Genomic DNA, 23,095 nt, shown 5'->3' on the forward strand with positions numbered 1-23,095 from the left:
ATCATTTAAGGCTCAAATTTGTGTTTACAGTGCCATCTGCTGGTCATATGTGGTAATGACGTAATCTCAGCAACAGGATTCTGAAATTATTGTAGTAATATAAAACGCTAAAATGTCTTGTCAATACCCGAAAACAAAATAGGTGTGTATGTGGAACACATTTCAGCGCAACACACAACTTTGAAAAATGTACGTATATATATATATATATATATGTGTTTGTTAAATACCGATGCAGAAAATTGTTCTACATGGGGCTTGTTGAAAATGAAAAATCGGGTGCACAACAAAATGTAAACAGTGACATGAACTAGTTCAAGCACATAGCACATTCCTGAAACCTATGAGTGAATAGTAAAATTACTCACCACTACTGTATTGACATTATTTTTAACAAAATGCCATGAAGCATGCATATAAGAAGCTGAGATTTTATTTAATCATTTTCATGTTTAACATGAAATTTCCGGTCACAAATGCAAACATTTACAGTTGACTTCAGTTTATACAAAATTCCAACAAATCTGTCATCCAGGCACACGTACATTTTTCAAAAATCCAACCACACACATTCAGACATTAAAAGAAATAACTTTCTTTACAAACTTAGACTCAAATCAGCTGGTGACAGCTGTGCCTTTTCAATCTCATTTAATTGAGGCAAATTCTTTCGTGCAGAGTGCATGTGACTATGAGAAACAGCCAATTAACAACCTGAATTTTATAATTCAGTGAAGAACTTCTGAATTCCTGAAATAAAATTACTTTGCACATCATTCACCTCATTTTCCTTTCAGAATGTCCTTCATTTTTGTCTAATCTATATTTTAGTCAAATGTAAAATCAAGGAGAAATCAGAAAAATATAGGGCATTATTTCACTCGTATCTGCTGCTTTGCATCATGAAGGTTCTACAGATTGTGATAAAAATCTGAAGACATGACAATCTTGCCATTTACAACAACAAATCAAATTCAGTTACCTTCTACTGTAGCTCACATTTGGATCATGTTTAGCAAATCTGTTACACCACCTTAATTCAGTTGTGGTTTGGACATCATGTTGTAGACAGTTATTGCTTGGACAGGTATGGACAGATAAATATGGCATGACCAGTGAAATAAAAGTCAATATTAAAATGAAAAAAACAAACACAGGCATAGACTCCATTAAAGTCGTTCAAAATTCCCCAAAACAAATCTGTACATAAATAAAAATGTGGCTTACCATCACACATGACGGCCAGGATGGACTCAAAACTGCAAAGAAGCCAAGGCACAGATTGATTTGTTCTGCGAAAGGCTCAGACACTTCAATGTGTCAGTGATTTGTTGGCTAAAGTTTCCAAAATCGCATACGAAAATAAGAAAATGCATGATATTATCGGGAGACTGTGCAAGACTCAAAATCAAGGTTTATTGAGACAATTGGCTGGAACCCTGTAATCATCTTTGCCAAGTTATTTTCTCCCGATCCAGTCAGGCAGAGAGCCTGTCAGTCTGAGATACAAAGATGAGCTCATTTGTTCTTGTCCAAAATGCTAAAGCGAACAGGAAAGCAGTGTTAGATTTTGTTTGCATACAGCGTCTCCTCGTCACTTTCACTCTCATCCTGAAACTCATGAGCGAGCAGTGACTTCTTGGATCCCATGGAGTTGAGTCGAATCTCATCGTCATACTCGTCTTGGTGCTGCCGGAGGCGATGGAAGCCATCTTTTTGATAATTCGACTTGGCTGTACACACACACCAGATGATAAACCCTGTCACCACAAGTGCCGTCATGGACGTTGCTGAAAGGACGGAGAGAACACCTGAGTTTATCTGCAACACACTACACTCTGAGTGGCAACAATCAAGTTTCTTCTTCCAAAGTCAACAAAATGTTAGAAGCTGTAGTCTCAACCACAATATACAAGCTTCAACAGCAGGATTTTAACTTTTACCTGCACCAGCCACCACCAACTCCCTGCGGAAACCAAAGAGGCTATTGTCCAGGTCTAATTCAATGATGATATTGTTAGCAGCCTCGTCGGAAGCTACCTGCACCTGAAACACAAAAGAAAAATCCTTCATTTTCTTCCATTTGATGTCATCATATTTTTTTTTAATAGTTTCACATGGGTAACATAGATATTGAACCAATTAAACTCAACGTAGCAAAGCATCAGCTTCTCTCGGCATTTCCCCTCAAAAGGAACCAAACAGCTTTAAAATCCCTGCTAAAGTGCTGCTGTTGGCTTGCTAAATACCTCATTAACAGCCCTCACAGGCAGGTGTGGCTACTTAGAAGGCACTGCAGGTTGCCTTGTCCTCCTAGAATAGGATTTGACTGCTGGTTTATGGAAAATTACTCAACAATCCACCACGAGGTAAATAGACAAAACTCAAATTATTCCTATTTTAAATGTTACTGGGGAAGTGTTAAGAGGAAGCAAGTCACATCTTTGTGAAACAAAAACAACATTAATCCTAAAATGACTGTTAAGAGGTGATAAACAGTTTAAAAGCTGCTGCTGTTAAAGACTTTTCCTGTCTTTACAGGTTGTTTTGATTTACAGTGAATGACATGTGTCCCTATGGCTTGAGACAGAGTATTCGATGTCCTAAGAAATATGGTGAGACGATTAAAGAGCGGAAATATATGTTGGTCCCACAATTTGACTTGGACGTTGAATTTGAGCGGAACGGGGCAGATTCCCAGAAGCCCCTGCATGAGAGGTACATAAGGAACGCTGCAGTTCTTCCAGAGCTTACGTTGGCCCATGCAGATGACAAGACGACCCCCAACAGTGTCTCAAAATGTCAGGACGGAACGCTGATGATCCACGGATTCACTGTACCGGAATACCAGCAAACTTATCATACAGTGGTGGATCCTTTGCTGTTTAATCCATGTGGGAAGCCCAGAATTTACAGTCTGGAGTTGGGGCGTCACATCAAGGAACATCTGTTTGCAGAGCTGGCCTATCCTGCCCTTCAAATGTCAGAATGGCCTAATGGAGAGGTGGAGGTGATGGAAAGATTTTGTGTCCTTCGGCCTCCACCCATTATAGACATAGACTAATGGAACATTCCTCAGCAAGATTCCAGGATCTCACATTTGTTGTTCCGGTTGTTGTTTTGAATGGTAATGTAACACTCACATGAAGCTGGAGGTATCCGAAAGCCTGCCGGCTATCGAAATAATGTAGTATTCCATAAGTGTGGGATGATGTTGCTGTTGCTTATGTTGTGTTTAATTCTGCTTGAATATTTCTTTATTCAGACGCATTGACTCTACCTCTTGGTGGTAGTGTTGATATCCATCCATAACTACTTCAATGTTGTGGTTGCCAGGGGCCAAAAGTGCATGAAAATAGCCTCCCGTTGTAGTAAAGACTCTCAGTCCTCCATTTAGAATAATGATGGCCCCGACAATGGGCTTTCCACTCATGTCCCTCACTAGTCCTCGCAGACCTTTATGGGCCTACACAGAGGAGAATTGAAGCATCAGTTTAAATGATGATTAGAAGGCAAAAAAAGGCTACACATCTCTTAAAGTGCTGATAAAAAGCTTGTGTTTTACCTCCACTATCATACTTAAGAGAGCTTTCTTGTTCTCAGTCCACAGAGTAGCGAGCTGCTCAGCCGGGGGAAACAAACAGCAGCCAGTGTAGACTGTTATTTCAGGACAGTGGCCGAAGTCCATGCTGAAGTCCTGGGGGAACATGGAGACACAAGATGGCAGACTGCTCTTATCTAAAACCTACAGATAAATACCTGCAGCAACGCTGGAAACCATTCAGGTGCTGTAGTTGTTGCACTCACCTTCATGCTTCCCATGTGACTGTCCAATTCAGCTGCCCTCATAACCCCATTGAGGATATTAGCTATTAGAAAAAAGATGTGTACTCGTTATCTTCTATACATTAAAGTTAATTATACTTTAAAAAAAAACAAAAAAAACATACTTTGGCCATTGTTGGAACATTCAGTATCACCAAGGTGCATCTTGGGATGGTTGTTGGCATAAACTGTAGCCAAGTGTTTTGAGATGCCTTCGTTTTCCACTGGAAGCCATAAAAAAGTTTTGTTTCATGAGATTCAAAGTGTACTGCTCAATGTGTCCTTTAAAACATTTTTTTAATGTGGAAAATGTGTCATGACTGCATTTGTTAAAAATTTTAATATGAAACTAGTGGAAGATAAGTTTTGGAAACAGAAATCAGAAACATTGACAACTAATTCTATTGATTAATGTGATCAATAATAGTATAACAATAACATATTTGGGCTGCATTGACATAAGAGGAACCCTGTAATGAGTGAATTATTTTAGGTTCAACAGTAAAATTTATACAAAAAATAAATGATGGATCCTTGTATGCAATGGGACATTTATATCTATAATAATTAATATAAAGTCAGATTTGACATAAACCTGGCCATGGATTTATCACAGGGACTGAGTACCAAAAACATTTTAATGATTCCAACATAAACCCGATTTATTTAAGTGAGAATGAAAATGCTACCGGATTGGACTGGCTTGTCGTAAGGGTATGTGACCACAAGGTGGCCTCCATCCAGAGCTACAGAGAGAGTGAAGTCCTTCTCCAGAATTAAGTCCATCATCGCTTTGGTCTCTGGTTGCACCTTCACCTCCCGCTGAGATGCATTACCTAAAGGGGAAGAAAACAGATGAACTTCCTACAGGATGCAACAATCCTTTCTACTCACACACAACCACAACTGACCAAAGAAATCTGTGTCCAGATCCTTGTTATGGGCGTTGGTCTTTCCCTGGAGGGAAATGCACTGCTTCCCGACAGCCACTTCCAGTCCGTCTGGGTTGATGGAGGGAACAATTACAATCCGAGTCTCATTGATCAGCTGCAAATAGACATGATTAACCAATTAAAACAAGGTTGAATGATACAATTTCCCCCTATTTTTAAAATTAAGAGTACATATTTCATATGCAACAACGTAAAGATAATCAAGGTAAAACTCTCAGTGGTCCCTTGCCTTACTTGAATTATACATATATAACGTAGATGCTCCGGTAATTGTTAATTACAACTACTTGTGTAAATTGGCTAAAACAAAATGCTGGATTTGCTGGAACTCACCCTAGTGATGTTTGGGTTCTTGCCATAGTTGATACAAAGGAAAGCTGCCAGCTCCAGCAGCAGCGCTGTGCCTACTGGGGCATTTCCATGAATTCCTGCTACAAATCGGATTTTGGGCTTAGATGGTTCAGGTTCTTGTAGTTTGTTGAAGATTTCCAGAGCCAGAATGGTCCGAAACTCTACACTTTGGCTCAAACTTAACAGAGAAGACAATATTTGACAATGAATGAATTAACTAATATAAATATGTCACTCAAAAAATGAGAAGCAAGAACCAAATACAGGGGAGGGTAAACTCCCTGGTACCTGCGCAAAGATGTAATTGTAGGAAAGTTGAGCATGAGGCCTCTTAAGAAACCAGATAGGTCTTTGTATCGTCGGTAGCGAAACTTGTTTTCTGTGGCTGTGTTCCTGACCAGTTGTTCCAAACTCTGGCCTCGTGAAAGATCCTTGATTAAGCTTCGGAACTCAATCTCAGATGGGTTCTCTGTGGGTTGGGGGCCAACAATATGATGGCTGTTTGGATCTGAATGCACACGCGCCAGCCTGAAGTCAACCATCTCTGCACTGTCCTTTGAAACCGTGGCATAGGTCTTCAAAGATTCATACCTGGGTAAAAAAAAAATTATTTAAAAATCTGAAAAATCCAAAATGGGTCCAAATTTAAATTCAGTTTTTTCTTAAACTTATAGAAGATATCTCCCACCCCTCAGCAGAGGCTGTGACAGAGTACGTTCCCGGGCTCAGCAGTCTCCAGTAGTCTCCATAACGAGCCGTGGTGACGTTGTGGGCAATCCCCTCCACACTAATGGTCGCATTGGGAATTCCTGCACCATTCCTAACATCAGTGACCCTTCCCTTTATGCCAATATGAACCTACAACCACACATACCTGAATAAACCTAAATTGACACAGACTGGTTAAAGAGGTTACATTACAAGACTTCATTACCTGGTGTAGAAACTGGACTAAAGCCCGTCTGTTTTGCTCCCAGTATTTTGGTAGCTCCATTGCATTGGGGTACTTCACACAACCCAACTCAATGGTAACCTCAAAACAGTTGGTGTTCAAGTAGTTCCAGTCCTGCATTCCACCTATTCATGCAAAATCTTAAGTTGTAATTTGGCCACTGAAGGATATGCAAATGTCAAATAACGGTTACAACAGTAAAAAAGGTTGCTAAGATTAAACCATATAGAATCTAAATGGTGAAGATTTACTTCAGTTTTTTATTTCATAAGAGCATGTTTTTAAAAAGTCAGAAAAACTACTGTATGTTGTATTTACTGGAACTAGTGAGTGAAATCAAAACTATTAATCTGGAAGGACCAAAACCAGGAGGACTCAGCTTAGTTAGTAGTTTCTCAATCCTAACAAACTAGAAAGGGGTTGGAACATACCGGCTACATTGTACCATTTGGCACCATTGGTGATACCATCATCGAAGTATTCATCTGGGTACAGGTCCTCACAAGGGTGTCCATTGTGCATCAGAGAGTTCTCCTGCACACACATCACACAAGAGAGCTCAACAAAGAATTCTCTTCTCCCTCCACAGATTTCTCTAAAAGCCAACAGCTTCTATTAGTCCATTCTTATTCAGGCAGGAAACAACAAAAAATGTATCCTCTTACCTGTGAGTATGCATTGGCCAGCTGCTTGAAGACTCTGTCATCAGGTGACTGGCTGTACCGTGTTTCTCCTTCTTTATCATCGTCATAAGGGTAGTTCACCACCAAGGAGCCTAAAATTAGGACAAGATGAGACAAAATGTAAATTTAAAAAAAAAAGATGGCTTTAGGGAAAATCAATTAAACTGTTGACAATTCAAAATCTATCTTAATATTTACTGAAAGAGTGAAAATCTAAAAGTACCGGCCTAGATTCACTTTGAAAACTAAATGAGTGAGAAACAAAAGTTTTGCAAACACCAGATTAGCCAGGATCAACACACCTCCATGCAGGTTGGCTGATAGCACAAAGGGATTGCTCTTCAGCCAGTTCATCACAGCTATGGTCTCTGGTTGTCTGGGATCGGTGATGTTGACAAACTGGTCTGGAAAGTTGCGGTTCAAGTCAAAATTGTTGCTGTTGTTGCGCCCTTTGTTACCCGTCACATCACCTGCAAGGAAAGTAAAACTGAAGAGTGATCTATAACATAACCATTTAACATAGCCTTTAAATAAAAATGCACCATTTTTACTTATGATCACTAAAACAGCTCTACATCATGCACAGCTTCTGGTCTATATTAGTATTTTTAACAAAAACACAAAGCTACATGATGCACACTGCTGAAGAGAGGGTTTTAATGGTTTTCAGTTAACACAAGACATTTCTTACCTTCAATGGCGACCTCGTAGCCATCAGGGTTCATAGAGGGCATGATGTGAATGCGGGTGTTGTTGACCAAGTTGGTGACCTCTGGGTCTGTTCCATAATTGCGGCACAGGTACTCTATCAGGTTGAGCATCAGCTCTCGGCCAACTACCTCGTTGCCATGCATGTTGGCTATGTACTTAAACTCTGGTTCGCCTGACATTGAAAGAAAGACAATACTACTCTGTGAATGTGCGTTAAACCACATGACCCTCGGGTGGACACCAGTAAAAATGATGAAAAGGTACCCTGCTCGTGTTGTTTGGGGTTGTCTGAGATGACCATCACGTACAGCTCAAGGTTTTCCACAGAGCGTCCCACTGAATGCAGATAAGTGATGGAGGGAAAGTCAGTGTTGTACTTGCGTAGGAATAACTCCATGTCTGCGTAGTGGTGGTGGCGAAATTCCTGGGGCTGGATGGGTTCGCGCTTAAGAGACGGAGAGCTGCTCTTGCTTCCTGGTGTCGGAAACACCAGGGTCTGTGGAGAGGCAGCTGGGCTGGGAGTGGTGCTGGTGGGTTTTGAGATAGAGGTGCTGCCCACATCGACCAGAGGTGCCAACGTAAAGTTAAGCTCTGTGGCTTTGCCTGCTGAGATCTGAACATTGTCGACTTTCATGGATATGTACCTGTGATAAGGCAAACGAACAAAAAACACCAATGCATGAGTGTTTTGCATCCATGTTAAAGCCTTCAGGAGGAAGAAACACAAAAGCTTCACCTCCCTACCAGGAAATTGTTCTCACAGAAACTTTTGAAAAACATTTTCTTCACATCAGTGAGTTACACTGTAACTGATAAAAGAGCGAATGACTGTGGTAGTTTAGCAACTGTGGCTGAAACTGTTTTGGAACTGGGCAATTAAGCTTTATGGTTTCACAGTTTGAGAACCACTGTTTTAGAGGGTGACATCATTAAATGTATAACTCAAATTATTAAACTCCGTAATATGAAGGAGAATCAACTGTACTACTCACCCTGGAGCTGCAGCTGTGATGTTATATGCTCCTGGAAGTAAGAGGCGATAGTATTCTCCAAATTTTCCTGTGGTGAAGTTGTGGTCAATGCCCTCCACCATAATGTTGACATTGCTAAGAGAAAATCCACTCATTGCCTCTCTCACATAGCCATGGACACCAATATGGACCTGAAAAGGAGCATAAGTTACATAATATGAACCAGTATCACTAGCCTCAATCAATATTATAGAAACTCTACCTGTTCCATGTAAGATAGTAGAGATTCCCTGTTCAGATCCCACTCCTTGTGGAGTTCAGTGGCCAAAGGATATTTGCAGCAGCTCAGTTCAAAGGTTATTTCCAGACAGTTTCCATAGAGGTAATTGTAGTCTTGCATCCCTCCTACATAACAGGTGAACAACAAGTTTAGTAAACTAATGATGTTACAGGTTAAAATTTAAACAGGCACCAAATTTATTTCCTCCCCATCTTTTTGCTTTGTACTAACATACAAGCTCATATTTACCTGTTTCTACTTGAACAGATTACAAATCATCTTTACATTGTGCACCTGTGCTTGTGCTTGAGGGAGTGCACCATGCTAAAACACACATCCTTTAACGGCGTTAACACACCTTGCAAAGCACTCACAATGGTCATTATACTAAGTTCTACTGGGAACCACTACACACAGTAATGATTGTAACAGTTTCCACCTGTTTTTTTGTCCCATTTGTACAACAACAGGAAGTAAGCAGAGGTTTGGAGGTGGTGACCGCAGACCAAATCCAACAAAGGAAGCAGCTGCCTGTCAATACTGAAGATGTCAAATAAACTGCAAGAGTGATGTTTGTTGGGTCTTTGCACACAAGCTTACACCATCACAGACATTCTCAGTCTGTAGCAACCATTAGGGTTGTGATGCAGAAAGCCTGGATTCCAAAGGCTGTAATAGCATTTTAACGCTGCATATCTATTAGGGCTATAAAGTAAGGACTACTGTATTTAACACTTGTGTAGTCTTATATATTAAAATATTCCGAGTTCCGAAATAACATAATTATGTTATGTAATCAAGGGGCTGGTCAACAAATGTAAGGACACTTGGAAATACAATTGGATTCAAGGCACAATGTTAATCCTTGGCACCTCTACCAAATGTTCCAAAACAGCCATCTGTTCATCTGACTCGTTCGTGGTCAAACAACAGGTATGCAATCCATGACTGATGGGCTGAAACATTCGCAGAAAACAATTAAACCACTGCCCTCTTAACGTGTTCTGCATATAGGTGGCCTGGAGATGTGTCAGAGTATTTCTTTAGAACCTTAATTCCCTGTAGTGCAAACAAAGGCAGTGGGGCGCTATGTCAACCAAACCAAACTTAACCTTAAAGAAATATCCCCCACTAATAAAATGCAAGCACCAGACAGCATGTGACTGTTCTACATTTGGCTGCAAGATTGGCAATCATCCAGCAAAGTAAATACATCCTAGTCACCAAAAGACCACAGAAAGTAAATCCTGCCTTGCTTCCGGATAAGATAACACACCCAGAATTTGTCAAGAACCAAAAGCAAAGCCAGAGGAAAGAGAGATTAAAGGGGTGCAGCATGAGTGGAGCAAAACAGGTTTAAATTACCTATACACAATACTTATGTTCTAGCAGTTATATTGGGAATTTCTTATTCTTTTGTCCTCTCCAGCATCTGCCATGAACCCATTTTTAGCATTGACATTTCAGCTCATACTCATGATGGGCCCATGCTTTTTTCCGTAAACTAGCTCATGTCTTGACCTCAAGCATGCCAGTTCTGACCTGCATAGAGCTTCTATACAAGCACAAATGTCTTTGCCTGAATACTAAATTTAAGACACTACAATATAAAACACCAAATAAGTATGTTTTAGATAAACCTATCACCGATTTGCAACTTAATACTTTTGGTGACGTTTGAAGCCAAGATTTATGTAGATCATGGGGTGACTTCTACCCAAGTTAATGATTAAGCATTACCGGTACTTTCTTTTTAATGGTTAATGGATGCACTGAAAAATGTTGAGATGGAACACTGATCACATCCTATCCTAGTTGTAATTAAGGACAAAAGATGATTAATGATTGTGAAGATGTGTGCAGACTTAATTGCTATAATGATAATAGTAAAAAAAAAAAAAAAAAGGCACTGATATATATATATATATATATATATATATATATATATTTTCTTTTTTTTTTCTTTTTTCTTTTTTTTATAAAACTGTGAAACAAAAACACTTGAAATAGAAGTTGTAAAACCAAATAGTACCTCTGGAATTACAAAAGCATCAGATTGCAAGTGTAAAAAACACCAGACAACTGAAAAGTCCCTCCTCAACTATGCTGAAATTTTAAGAGGGAAACCAGTAGAGTAACCTGAAGCTACACGCTGTTATTACCACCATCCACGTAGCTTCAACTACAGCCTGCTCAGGTTTCTGCTCACATGATTCAGAGAGCAGGAGACACAGGATGTATTTAGACAATGACAAAGACAATGTTTCCTCATCGAAATGAGCAACAAAGCTATAAATCCTCTTGCATGCGATTGCCCACGCCTGTTGATGAACCCCCCCTTCTCTACCTGATAGTATCATGTACCATCACTAAGGAACGTGTCTGTGGAATCTCTCAGAGAGACAGTTTCACACATGCATGCAGCAACTAGCTCTTCTTTTTTTGCACATCCAGATCTTTGAAACAGCTTCAAATCCAGCACAAAAAAATCAAATGCAGAAACGTGATTAAGTGGAACTAGTCTTGTATTGTAGGAATGCTAACTGTGATAAATTTTGACCAAATTAATGGATGGGAATGCTCTTGCTCTGCTCTGATTTCACCTCTCAAGGCTGTTCAATGAATCAATGAGTTCAATATTCTAAAAATTACAGATCAACAAAAGCAAGAATAAATAATTTCTGCACATTGTACTTTGGGAAGCAAAAATCTGATTTTACCCTTTTAATTTGTCAAGATGAAAAACCTGACCGTTTTAATTTAGGAAATTGGCTGTTCGAACAAAATGTATTCTGAAAAGACCAATAACTGCCTGTTTCCAAACTCTGTGAATAACAGTTTTAAACAATTATGCCATTACTGATTAACATAAGGGCTGATAAGAATGTTTTCTGAATAAAAAGCAGTGTGTCTTTTTCAGGGTGCCTGAAGAACCATTTAGGCCGTTTTTGATAGTTGGCATGACTGTTTGGTTTTTCTGCTTTGGATGCATTTCTAACCCAGCACCAAAAGAAGACAAATGGCCCAAAAAAAAGAAAGATTACAGTCTTTTGGGTTTTGACTAGAATTTCATATTCTGACTTTCCAAGACAACAGGAAGTGAACCGCAAATGGTGGTTTGGATGACTCCAAACTGCTGAAATTCCTTGTTTAAACCAGAGACAGAGATTAATGTAATCTGATCTAATATGTAACATTTTACCTGGAACGTCATACCACTGTGCCCCATTGGTGATACCATCTTTAAAGGTGTCATTTATACTGTCCGAACAATTTGGCTGCCCATTCCTCATCACCGGGTGGTTACGGGAATACACCAGGGCCAGGTAGCGGAAGAGACCATCGTCCTCCGTCTGACTATAGTGGCCCTCCTGCTCGTGGGAAGCAGAGTCATCAAATGGGTAGCTGGCAACCACTGACCCACCATGCAGGTTTCCAGACAGCACAAAACTGGAAAAACAATGAAACATTTTAGATGCAGCACCCTTAACTATGGGTTCATCTTCCCATTTGTGTAGGAGTCAGTACAATCAGCCAGACAAAAAGAACTGTAAAAACAATACTTTTTTTTAAAAATACGAGATAGCTGTCTCTTTCACTGGTGCATTCTAATTATTTCCTTAGTATATGGACTTAAAAAATAAAGAGTTGTTGTTCTAAAGTGCAGACTGAAAGATCTTAAAATATTAAAATAATGCTTTAAAACAGCTGCACACAGTGGAATACATCTTGAGAACTGGCCTGAAAGTGTGTACACTGAAAAAGAGACTAACTTGTTCTCTTGAATCCATCTGATCATAGCCATGACCTCCGGGACATCATTAGGATTGGTGGTGGTGCCACCAAACTGGTCAGGAAAGTGTCTGTTCAGGTCGATTTGTCTCCCGTTGCCGCGACCTCCATTGTCGCCGAGGCAATCCCCCTCTGTGGACCTCTCAAAGCCGTCGGGATTCATACTGGGCATGATGTAAATATCCGTGTTGTTCACCAGCTCAGAAATACGCGGTTCCACGTCATATTTAGTCAATAGGTAATCCACAAGGTACACCAACACCTGTCTGGACACGGTTTCGTCGCCGTGCATGTTTCCAACATATTTAAATTTGGGTTTCAAAGGTGAGTCCACATTGGGGTCTTTGGTGATCCGCATCACCCAGAGGTTCCTTCCATCCACAGACTGACCTATACTCAATAGCTTAGCGATATGAGGGTATCTCCCAGTCAGTTCATTCAAACGTCTGGTTAGATCATTGTAATTGTAGTATTTGTTGTAAGTCTCTACCGTTATCTCCGACACGGGGCCGATGCTTCGCGTCCGGTGCAGTCTGGCGTCACCAAGTGTGGAAAAAAGAAACAGAAGAAAGGGGGAAAGTAGCATTTGTAGTTTCAACGAGGTCAAAAAAAGCTTCTGGGTGTGTTTCATCTTGTTATGTCCTCTACTTCTGTACCATACGGAATCTGATGAACAAATACGTGCTGCTGTTAAATGTTTGTTCTGCTCAGTTTAAGGCGTATTTTTCCTGTCAAGTCCCAAATCTACTTCCGTTCATCTCGCCGGGGTGGGGCTTCGCTGTGACGTCAACATTTAAGGTGGACCGCGGACATTCAATAAAATCAATAGAATTGGAAAGAATTAAGGAGGAATTATCGAAATGAAATGGGACCTAGAAAAACATTCTAAGAGCGTATAGACTAGCATAAATTAAAGAGCAGAAAAGGGTAAAAAAAAAAAAAAAATGCGTTTCTGAAGTTGAGAGAAACTGAATATGGACAGGAATTAAAAATGCCCAGTTGATTCAAAGCAGACTGATACAACTACAGTCAGTATCAAATCAAATCAAATCAAATCAAATCAAATCATATCAAATCATATCAAATCAATCTTTATTTATATAGCATCTTTTACAATCAAAATAGTTTCAAGGTGCTTTCCATTATCCCAGGGCCTAATCCCAGACAAGCAACGGTGGCAAGGAAAAACTCCCCTTTAACAGGAACACAGGCACAGAAACACATACAAAAATATACTATTTATACAAGCCCGCGGCCGAGTGGGTCAGCGGGGCCGGAGGTCATCATGCAGCTCCGAAGGCGGCGATACCTGTAAATGAATACAGAAGGGAGGGGGGGAGAAGCAGAAAAACCACACAAGAATCTGCATAACTAGTCTGCCTGATGAGGAGGAGGAGGAAAGGAGAGGAGAGGAGAGGAAACCATGACCCAGTATATGAACGATTAAGATGGATTTTTTTTTTTTTAAATGCAGATATGCTGATGATAGTCAATGCCCATTTATTCCTCTAAAACTCTTTTGTCAAAGCAGTCACTTACATAACTAAAAGTCATGGGGAGAAATATGTGCCTAATTATCTTTATATTATGGCTATATGGACATATACAGTGCCTTGCGAAAGTATTCGGCCCCCTTGAACCTTGCAACCTTTCGCCACATTTCAGCCTTCAAACATAAAGATATCAAATTTACATTTTTTGTCAAGAAACAACAACAAGTGGGACACAATTGTGAAGTGGAATGAAATTTATTGAATAATTTAAACTTTTTTAACAAATAAAAAACTGAAAAGTGGGGCGTGCAATATTATTCGGCCCCTTTACTTTCAGTGCAGCAAACTCAGTGAGGATCTCTGAATGATCCAATGTTGTCCTAAATGACTGATGATGATAAATAGAATCCACCTGCTGTGTGATAGTCTCAGGCTTCTGTTTAAAGCGCAGAGAGCATCATGAAGACCAAGGAACACACCAGGCAGGTCCAAGATACTGTTGTGGAGAAGTTTAAAGCCGGAGTTGGATACCAAAAGATTTCCCAAGCTTTAAACATCTCAAGGAGCACTGTGCAAGCAATCATATTGAAATGGAAGGAGTATCAGACCACTGCAAATCTACCAAGACCCAGCCGTCCCTCCAAACTTTCATCTCGAACAAGGAGAAAACTGATCAGAGATGCAGCCAAGAGGCCCATGATCACTCTGGATGAACTGCAGAGATCTACAGCTGAGGTGGGAGAGTCTGTCCATAGGACAACAATCAGTCGTACACTGCACAAATCTGGCCTTTATGAAAGAGTGGCAAGAAGAAAGCCTTTTCTCAAAGATATCCATAAAAAGTCTCGTTTAAAGTTTGCCACACGCCACCTGGGAGACACACCAAACATGTGGAAGAAGGTGCTCTGGTCAGATGAAACCAAAATCGAGCTTTTTGGCCACAATGCAAAACGATATGTGTGGCGTAAAAGCAACACAGCTCATCACCCTGAACACACCATCCCCACTGTCAAACATGGTGGTGGCAGCATCATGGTTTGGGCCTGCTTTTCTTCAGCAGGGACAGGGAAGATGGTTAAAATTGATGGGAAGATGGATGGAGCCAAATACAGGACCATTCTGGAAGAAAACCTGTTGGAGTCTGCACAAGACCTGAGACTGGGACGGAGATTTATCTTCCAACAGGACAATGATCCAAAACATAAAGCCAAATCTATAATGGAATGGTTCACAAATAAACGTATCCAGGTGTTAGAATGGCCAAGTCAAAGTCCAGACCTGAATCCAATCGAGAATCTGTGGAAAGAGCTGAAGACTGCTGTTCACAAACGCTCTCCATCCAACCTCACTGAGCTCGAGCTGTTTTGCAAGGAAGAATGGGCAAGAATTTCAGTCTCTCGATGTGCAAAACTGATATAAACATACCCCAAGCGACTTGCAGCTGTAATTGGAGCAAAAGGTGGCGCTACAAAGTATTAACGCAAGGGGGCTGAATAATATTGCAGGCCCACTTTTCAGTTTTTTATTTGTTAAAAAAGTTTAAATTATTCAATAAATTTCGTTCCACTTCACGATTGTGTCCCACTTGTTGTTGTTTCTTGACAAAAAATTAAAATTTGATCTCTTTATGTTTGAAGCCTGAAATGTGGCAAAAGTGGCGAAAGTATTCGGCCCCCTTGAACCTTGTCAAGGGGGCCGAATACTTTCGCAAGGCACTGTATATGCATAGATATAGTGTTTGCTTCTAAACCCATTTTAAGGATAATTGTTTGTTCTGCCTGGGCTTTGGTGTATTGAATCACATTTCCCAGAATTTCAAGTTGACAAGACAATGTTATTATGATGTATATTACCTCTATACTCACTGTACATGCAACAATGTGATAGATGGAGGCATGATGCACAGGAGAGTATATAACTGTGAAAACCATAGATTTTAAAATAAATAATAACTGAGAATGGTGAAGTATAGCATATATTTATTGTTCTTTTATTTTATGTTGCCCATGTCTTCTTTATTGATCACCTGTAGCACCATGTTTACCTTCAAATACGAGGCTTGGGTATGAGGAGCAATGATTACAAGTGACATGGCCAGACTGTTGCTATGAGGCCTTTGAACCCCTCCTCTTCTGTCCTCAGTGGGGTGTCATTGAGGAGCTTCATCCTGCCTCTCCCAGTACTACAACTTCCTCTTCATCACATTCCTCTATTCAATCATATGTGGCAACAGAATAAAACAAAAGTGTGCTAAACATTTGGAGTAAATTGAGGAGCACCGTGGATTATTGGTGTCCTTTCACAAAAAAGGTGACAGATCTGAGGCCTGGAAGGAGCAGGTAAAGGGAGGACAGGACTCGCTGGAGTAGGAGGAGGTCAACTTAAAGGTATAGGTTTGGGGAGAGCCCTCATTCCTGGATTCTACGCAGTGACTGCACCTGGAAGGACTGAGCATGTGAGCCCCACTCTCTATAGTGTTTGTACTCTCCACCATGTCGATCGCACTCCATGATGTACTGGTAACCACGGTAACCAGGAAACTGGTAGCACACCCAGCTATAGTCAGACGAATAAAGGAGATGAAGACACATTCATCAAATACCACAGATAACACCTCATACACTGCACTATACTGTTACTTTGTGACTTTAAACAGTCACAAAAGTATAATTCTTGGGGAAAACATACTCATTTTATACCAGTAAAATTTGCATTGATTTAAAAAAAGCTTTGCTGAATATTTCAGTTAAGATGCCTTTAGATGAGGTGAGAATTAACTGGAGGGGTGATCCTCAAAATAGTGCAATGGTCAAAACTTACGATCCACTCTGAACTTGCATAGATCCAATCTCATTGTTGCCCCAGCCCATGGCCTGCAGCGAGGGATAGTCATCATTTATCTCCCACTGGCATCCTGTGAAGTTCTCCTTCTCAAACAGCACTACCTTGGAGTCCTTATGCTTCTTTGAGTGCATCATGCAATGAAAGACAAAGTCCAGCAGTGCTCAACATGCATTTTAACGACAACTATTCATTTACAGCAATGTTACTTGAGGATGAAATGTGTTTAAATCTGCCATTAGTCAACACGTCTGCTAACAATGCTATTTGACTTGTTTTTACTTTATATGTGTAATAATCATAAATCATTCCCTTGTTCAGTGACAGAAAAGAGTGGTAAATTTCAGATTATGTTACTTAAACTGTTGCAATTGCAACTACCGGCTGTAATAAGTAAGAGCACGCTCTCAGCCAAAGGAAGCTCTGGCAGAAGAAAGGGGGAAAGTATATACAGAGGGGAGCAGAATCTTACAGCAGAGCAGATTGGGCGGAAGGACATCATCCTCTCAATGTGGTAAGCATTGCTGCCACTCCATGATTCCCAGTGAGGGTACTCTCCTCTCTCCAACACAAACTGCTGTCCACAGAAACTGGAGTGCTCATATCCGACCCAGCTGTTGACAACACACAGATGGACACAAAGACTCACAAATGAGAAGTAATCAGAACATGGAGAGCACATAAAGAGCATCAAAGATGGGTGTCATTAAGTGAAAAGGCTTTGATGTGAGCACATACAGCACAATATATTTATTACATTTCTCACTCATATGTTCTTGTTACAGTTATTTATATCTATAATAAAAAGGGGTTCTGGCTCAAAGGCACTTGTAGTATGCATGGGTCATTACAGGATCCACAGTAAATATAAGTTTGCTGCTGGCTTGCTTGTTGAAAAGCACCTTTCTGGGCAACTTTGACAAACTTTAAAATATCTTTCCGTTTCACATTAGACCATAACATTAAAAACTGCCACCTTCTCCTTGGGAGAAGTAACCAATCACACTACTCATGGCATCACGTCAAAGGTTATCTAGGATGCAGTGTTTTGCCCAAGGGCGCTTCATCATGTAGACTGCAGGGGTCCAGGATCAAAGACTTTCAAATCACTACAGCTATCACTCCACATGTGACTTCCAAATTTTATTTTATTTTTTTTTGGGGGGGGGGGGGGGGGGGGGGGGGTTGTGCAACGTCAATCTGAAATTCAATCCCTAAAATTCTACAAAATCCAGTAAACTTACGCGCCACACTCCACCTTCAGAGAGCGGATGTTGTCCACACCACACTCCATGATGTTCTGGCAGGCTGAGGTAAATTCAAGACGTTTTCCCTGGAAGTTCTCCTGGTCATAAACTGTGATCTGCAAAGAAGAAATAAGATGTATGTACATGCTTTTTTGACATCAACAGATTAATCAAGTCATTACACTCACTTTCCATGGTCCCAGTGGGTTGGGATTATTCAGAGCCATACTGCTGTGTTTTACTGCTGTGGGGCACAGACCGGGGAGACAGGAATCAATTACAGTTAATGTTTGTTAATAACACAGAAGAGAAATATGCACCAACATTACATGCAAACATTTAACACCATTTTAGAGATTAGCTTTTATAGTATTTACAATGGTGACTCATTTTGCATATGTTTTGTGTGCATTAGGTGTGATGGCTGTGACAGGGTGGAACCACTGCTAGATGGAGTTACAGTACAATGTTTTAGTCAGTGTGTCTATGGTTTTGCACAGCTGGCCTCAGTCTCAATATATCATGCTCAGCAGAAACCATGAAGACAAAGGACACAAACATGTGAAGGACTATTGTATTCTGTAGTCTGAATGCATTGAGATGGAGGGCTTACCTGAGCAGCCCCAAAGAATAGCAGTTCAGTGCGCACAGGGGGGCTCCACAGAAATGATGTCCTGACCCCAAACTAAACCAACCTATTTATACATGCTGGTGATGAAAAGCAGGAGGTCCTGTGGGTCAGGGCAGGAGTCAGCACATTGCTTCAACTCTCATTGTTCAGGACTGAGCTGCTGAGCATTAGTGCACCACAGTGGGACTGGATGGAGGGCACCGTGCCCAGTGCAAATAAGCACAAGTTCCAAATGGCCCTTAACTAGTAGGCTGGACTAAGTCCTGGCACACCCTGGTGCAGCAAGCAGATCTCTGTCATTTGCAATTGGCATGAAATGAGAGACAAGGAACAGAAATTACAGTAAATCCCAAAATGAGGAGCACACTGAACACATAAAGAAATAAAATCATTATATAATGTCTGATAAGGATTTTAAAAGATAGATAGATAGATAGATAGATAGATAGATAGATAGATAGATAGATAGATAGATAGATAGATAGATAGATAGATAGATAGATAGATAGATAGATAGATAGATAGATAGATAGATAGATAGATAGATAGATATCTGTCTCTCTGTCTCTCTGTCTCTCTCTGTGTTTTTCAGTCTCTCTCTCTCTGTCTCTCTCTCCCTCTCTCTCCTTCTCTCTCTCTCGCCCCCTCTCTCTCTCCTTCTCTCTCTCTCTCTCTCTGTTTGAGTTTATTTACTCATTTAGCCTCTTTAGTAAATATGTATATTTTATGCAGGTATTTAGTTTAGGTTTCTACATCTCAGAGGAACAATTTCAAAACATCTGATCAGATTTTATGAAATGAAACATTATCATATTAGAATTGGCATCACTATGATAGTAAGAATGTCCTCACATGACATCTAATATTAAATATTAATCATCATAATTTCTGTACCCTATACAGAATTTCTGTCTTGTGACAAATGGGTCACAGCTACAGAATGATGCTTTGGTAAGAAATTAACATGTTTTTTTTCATTGATTCCCTATTTTCTGTGTCTAACTATGTCCATAATAATTCACATGATGTGGGATCTGGTTTTCATAATTCATAATCCATCAAAAAGTAAAAAATACTGTGATCAGTTGCCTTCTGGCTTTTCATTATCAACTGCCTAAAATTTAAACTGCAAAGAATATTTCACTTGGAAAACTAAGGAATAGAAAACAGAGAATGCTGTCACGTAGAATTGCTGCAGAATTTGGCATGCACAAATATAATGTGAGCTTTATGAATGTGTTGCCCCAAAATAAGCAAACGCAGTCTGAACAATACAGAGACGCTTCAGAGATTCCCCACGCAGTCAGCACATTCAGAGAGATGGAGCTCAAAGGCTCGGACAGGCTGCATCACAGATCAAAAGAAAGCAAACAGAATGGAGTCAAAGGCAAATCAGGTCACATGGAATCGGAGAGAATAAAAAAATAAGCAATAAATGAAGAGCAGCCCAAGAATTTCGAAGGAAGACAACGAATCAAGTGCAAAGTCTGCTTGTGGTGCGTGCATATGTGTGTGTGTGTGTGTGTGTGTGTGTGTGTGTGTGTGTGTGTGTGCGCGTGTGTGCGTGCGTGCGTGTGCTATAAAACGTTTTGCTGATGACAGTGACTGTGGCCCGGTCCTCCACAATAGTACAGAGCAACAAAACATCTGCCGATTCAGCACAGCATGTCTGTAGATAAGCGGTGTGACCTTTGACCCCGCACTATGCTCCAAACAGCTTCCAGCCAATGAGGAGTTAGAATTTTTCCCCTATAGGTGCAGGAGGTTGTGAATATACATATATATCCCCACCCGTGAGGCCAGCATCCATTGCTTCCTCCAGAAGGTCTGTTTGAATCAACACTTGTAAGTTTCTGCTCTCAGGTCTCTTCTTACCATTTTTGTGGACGATTTCTGGTCTGTTCACATGTCGGACTTCCAAAATTCTAGCAAGATCAGCTCCTCTTTGAGGCATTAGCTTGTAGAAGAGTAGATTCCACTTCAGAGTACATTGATGCGGGTTCTGAATTCATTTTGTAGCTCTTAAATTAACCTGCCTTCTAGTTTGTGGGATGTCTAAATTTAAATGTTGCTCTTTCACCCAGCGTTTATCTTGAAGGTGAAAGTGGAAGAAAAAGAAACACAGTGATGAATATTAGATGTCTCGGTGAAGAACATTTTCTCTTCCAACTGCCAATAAAGAGCAATAACCCTTGTTATAATTCAAGATAAATGGAATTGGTCGACTGATGGATTATTCCACTCTCTCTCTGGTTAGATTTGACCATGTCTCACTCAGGTGCTCAGGGCAGCATTGGCAGTCACTCTGCTTTGGGGCTGCGCAACCAGAAGGTGCTTCTTTTTTTTTCATTTTTTAAAAATCTACTTGTAATCTATTGAAATAAAGACAACTGACCTATGTTATTTAATGCAGTTGTACCTGTACGAATATGAGAACTTCCAAGGGCGCAGGATGGATCTTTTCACGGAGTGCCGTAACCTTTGTGAGAAGGGTCTCGAAAAGATTGGCTCCATCAGGGTGGAGAACGGCCCGTAAGTTCACCCCACTAGATCGTTGGTAAGCTATGTTCTCCATTACAGGCATCTCTCTTTGTTCCAGATGGGTGGGTTATGAGCAGCAGAACTTAACTGGCGAAATGTTCATCCTGGAGAAGGGGGAATACCCTCGTTGGGACACCTGGTCCAACAGCTACAGGTGTGACCGCATCATGTCCGTCAGGCCAGTCCGCATGGTGAGTGTGTGTTAGCCGTCATTGAGTTTTCTGCCCCACTCACTATACCGGTATTTGTGTGAACGCCCTTGATGTCACCACATCTGCTGCCTTTCCAGCTTCAGCTGCGCCATTTTGATCACCAGAAGGAGCAGTTGTCCTGTTTGTCCTTTTGGCTCCATGTTGAACCTGCTTTAAATTTAAATATATCAAAACGGACTTGTAAGGGACCATTCAGTTTACAAACGTTCTCAGTCAAGATATTCGGGATATGTCTTAAGTCTGACTCAATTGACACAACATCCATCCTCACTGGACTAAACTAACCCTATACCTAAATCTGATTTTACATCCTACAGGATCCTCAGGACCACAAAATCTGCCTGTTTGAATGCCCAAATTTTGAGGGTCGTAAGATGGAGGTGTGTGATGAGGACATTCCAAGCCTGTGGTCTTACGGTTTCCAGGACCGTGTTGCCAGCATTCAGGTGACCGGTGGAACGTAAGTCCATCCAATCTTCTTGCATTAAATTATGACCAGAACATCAAAGAGAGAAGAAAAGAGAACAACTTCTTTATCGCTTTCATCTTTCTCTATCAGCTGGGTGGGCTACCAGTACCCTGGCTATCGTGGTTACCAATATGTCCTTGAAATGGGGCCATACAAGCACTGGAACGACTGGGGCGCCCACCAGCCCCAGATCCAGTCCATCCGCAGGGTGAGAGACATGCAGACACACCGCAGGGGCTGCTTCGAGATGACCGCCTAGGGCGTCCAGACCGCGTGCAAACGAGACAGACTGGCAAAGGTCAGGCTTGCACTGCTGCTAACCATCCCTTGGAAACCTACAAGCAGCCACTTAGCCACATGAGCTAATGGCTTATGAGTATTGTTAATGCATTTTATTGGTAGAGTATGGGGAGAATGTGGCACTAGGAAGTTCCCAATGTCACCAATTTCCAGTGCCTTTGCAAAACCTTTTGAAGATGGTGGCAATGCTCTGTTACAGACCTCATAGGAATCTGTTTATCATTTATACATGAAAGTGGGACTATAGAGACTTAAAAGATTTGAGTTGATAGTTTGTGTTCATTAGTTTGTTTAGGTAGTATTACACCCCTTTCATTTTATATTTAGTCACAACGCTATGTGTTTCCAAATGAATAATACGCCTGTACACCAAAGTGCCCTCCCTCTCATTTAGATTTTTCAAAATTTTTTGGAATAAACACTCGCATCACTCCTCATAAAGCACTACCTAGGACAGCTCTCAGCACTCCACAGTACCTGCAGGTAATTCGGCAAGCAGAGGGGGGCGCTCTCTCCTCGACGCGGGGCTGGAGGTTCAGCTCGGTGACAGGAGGGCAGATGAATCCAGAGGAAACAGTGGCTGCGCAGGGTTGTCTTTTGCAGATGTGAATATCTTTTGGCTCTCCCAGTTTCAACTCATTGATGGGGGGCTGTCAAAAGTGTTTGCGTTTTACACATATTCTCAGGGATGCTGGCATCTGGAAAGCAATGTTCCAATGACAAAAAAATAAAGCGAATATAAAGCTCAACCGGTCTCATCTCCTTTGTTCACCGAAGTCATCATTACACACTTTTAGGTAATTCCAACCGAGCTCAACCTCAGTCAGTGCAGCTGTTCTTTTA

General features: G+C 40.9%; 3 protein-coding genes and 1 long non-coding RNA gene across 8 annotated transcripts; 2 read left to right on the plus strand and 2 right to left on the minus strand.

Moving 5' to 3' along the window:
* Positions 1–417: 417 nt before the first annotated feature.
* On the minus strand, positions 418–13,294 carry cpda (carboxypeptidase D, a). The gene is made up of 21 exons (XM_011608454.2): positions 12,500–13,294; positions 11,929–12,176; positions 8,709–8,851; positions 8,468–8,637; positions 7,740–8,119; positions 7,456–7,647; positions 7,067–7,234; positions 6,747–6,856; positions 6,513–6,615; positions 6,064–6,206; positions 5,818–5,987; positions 5,418–5,720; positions 5,112–5,307; positions 4,737–4,872; positions 4,515–4,661; positions 3,951–4,049; positions 3,808–3,869; positions 3,566–3,697; positions 3,281–3,466; positions 1,944–2,046; positions 418–1,790 (listed from the first exon to the last, which is right to left on the minus strand). The coding sequence occupies exons 1-21, from the start codon at positions 13,147–13,149 to the stop codon at positions 1,564–1,566; spliced, it is 4,068 nt and encodes a 1,355-aa protein (XP_011606756.2). The 5' UTR covers positions 13,150–13,294; the 3' UTR covers positions 418–1,563.
* On the plus strand, positions 2,250–9,291 carry LOC105417066 (uncharacterized). Its single transcript, XR_964902.2, has 4 exons — positions 2,250–2,369; positions 2,542–2,615; positions 3,604–3,785; positions 9,197–9,291. It is a non-coding gene; the product is annotated as an uncharacterized lncRNA (long non-coding RNA).
* A 2,679-nt stretch (positions 13,295–15,973) lies between the features above and the next one.
* On the minus strand, positions 15,974–18,817 carry cryba1a (crystallin, beta A1a). 4 transcript variants are annotated; one of them, XM_029844061.1, is made up of 6 exons: positions 18,713–18,817; positions 18,288–18,343; positions 18,097–18,215; positions 17,325–17,466; positions 16,832–16,971; positions 15,974–16,567 (listed from the first exon to the last, which is right to left on the minus strand). In XM_029844061.1, exons 2-6 carry the CDS (start codon positions 18,324–18,326, stop codon positions 16,420–16,422), a joined length of 588 nt encoding a protein of 195 aa, XP_029699921.1. In that variant the 5' UTR covers positions 18,327–18,343; positions 18,713–18,817; the 3' UTR covers positions 15,974–16,419. The 4 variants fall into 4 exon arrangements, with proteins under 4 accessions (XP_029699921.1, XP_003968427.1, XP_029699920.1 ...); XM_003968378.3 differs by having other exon boundaries at positions 16,832–16,974; XM_029844060.1 differs by having other exon boundaries at positions 17,325–17,496.
* A 1,690-nt stretch (positions 18,818–20,507) lies between these two features.
* crybb1l3 (crystallin, beta B1, like 3) lies at positions 20,508–23,001 on the plus strand. 2 transcript variants are annotated; one of them, XM_003968377.2, is made up of 6 exons: positions 20,508–20,575; positions 20,988–21,061; positions 21,144–21,262; positions 21,330–21,462; positions 21,801–21,943; positions 22,043–23,001. In XM_003968377.2, exons 2-6 carry the CDS (start codon positions 20,996–20,998, stop codon positions 22,209–22,211), a joined length of 630 nt encoding a protein of 209 aa, XP_003968426.1. In that variant the 5' UTR covers positions 20,508–20,575; positions 20,988–20,995; the 3' UTR covers positions 22,212–23,001. The 2 variants fall into 2 exon arrangements, with proteins under 2 accessions (XP_003968426.1, XP_029699918.1); XM_029844058.1 differs by having other exon boundaries at positions 20,541–20,555.
* Positions 23,002–23,095: the final 94 nt, after the last annotated feature.

Source organism: Takifugu rubripes, chromosome 11 (genome assembly GCF_901000725.2).
Source record: "Takifugu rubripes chromosome 11, fTakRub1.2, whole genome shotgun sequence".
Classification (NCBI taxonomy): Eukaryota; Metazoa; Chordata; class Actinopteri; order Tetraodontiformes; family Tetraodontidae; genus Takifugu; species Takifugu rubripes.

Coding starts and splice junctions, on each gene's coding strand:
- cpda (XM_011608454.2), bottom strand. CDS start 13,149: ATGAAACACACCCAGAAGCTTTTTTTGACCTCGTTGAAACTACAAATG. Junction 12,177..12,499: donor AGATGGATTCAAGAGAACAA/GTTAGTCTCTTT, acceptor TTGTTTTTCCAG/TTTTGTGCTGTCTGGAAACC. Junction 8,120..8,467: donor ATCACAGCTGCAGCTCCAGG/GTGAGTAGTACA, acceptor GCCTTATCACAG/GTACATATCCATGAAAGTCG.
- cryba1a (XM_029844059.1), bottom strand. CDS start 18,326: ATGGCTCTGAATAATCCCAACCCACTGGGACCATGGAAA. Junction 16,975..17,324: donor TCCGCCCAATCTGCTCTGCT/GTAAGATTCTGC, acceptor ATGCACTCAAAG/AAGCATAAGGACTCCAAGGT. Junction 16,568..16,831: donor ATGCAAGTTCAGAGTGGATC/GTAAGTTTTGAC, acceptor GTCTGACTATAG/CTGGGTGTGCTACCAGTTTC.
- crybb1l3 (XM_003968377.2), top strand. CDS start 20,996: ATGTCTCACTCAGGTGCTCAGGGCAGCATTGGCAGTCACTCTGCTTTG. Junction 21,263..21,329: donor ATCAGGGTGGAGAACGGCCC/GTAAGTTCACCC, acceptor TCTTTGTTCCAG/ATGGGTGGGTTATGAGCAGC. Junction 21,944..22,042: donor ATTCAGGTGACCGGTGGAAC/GTAAGTCCATCC, acceptor TTTCTCTATCAG/CTGGGTGGGCTACCAGTACC.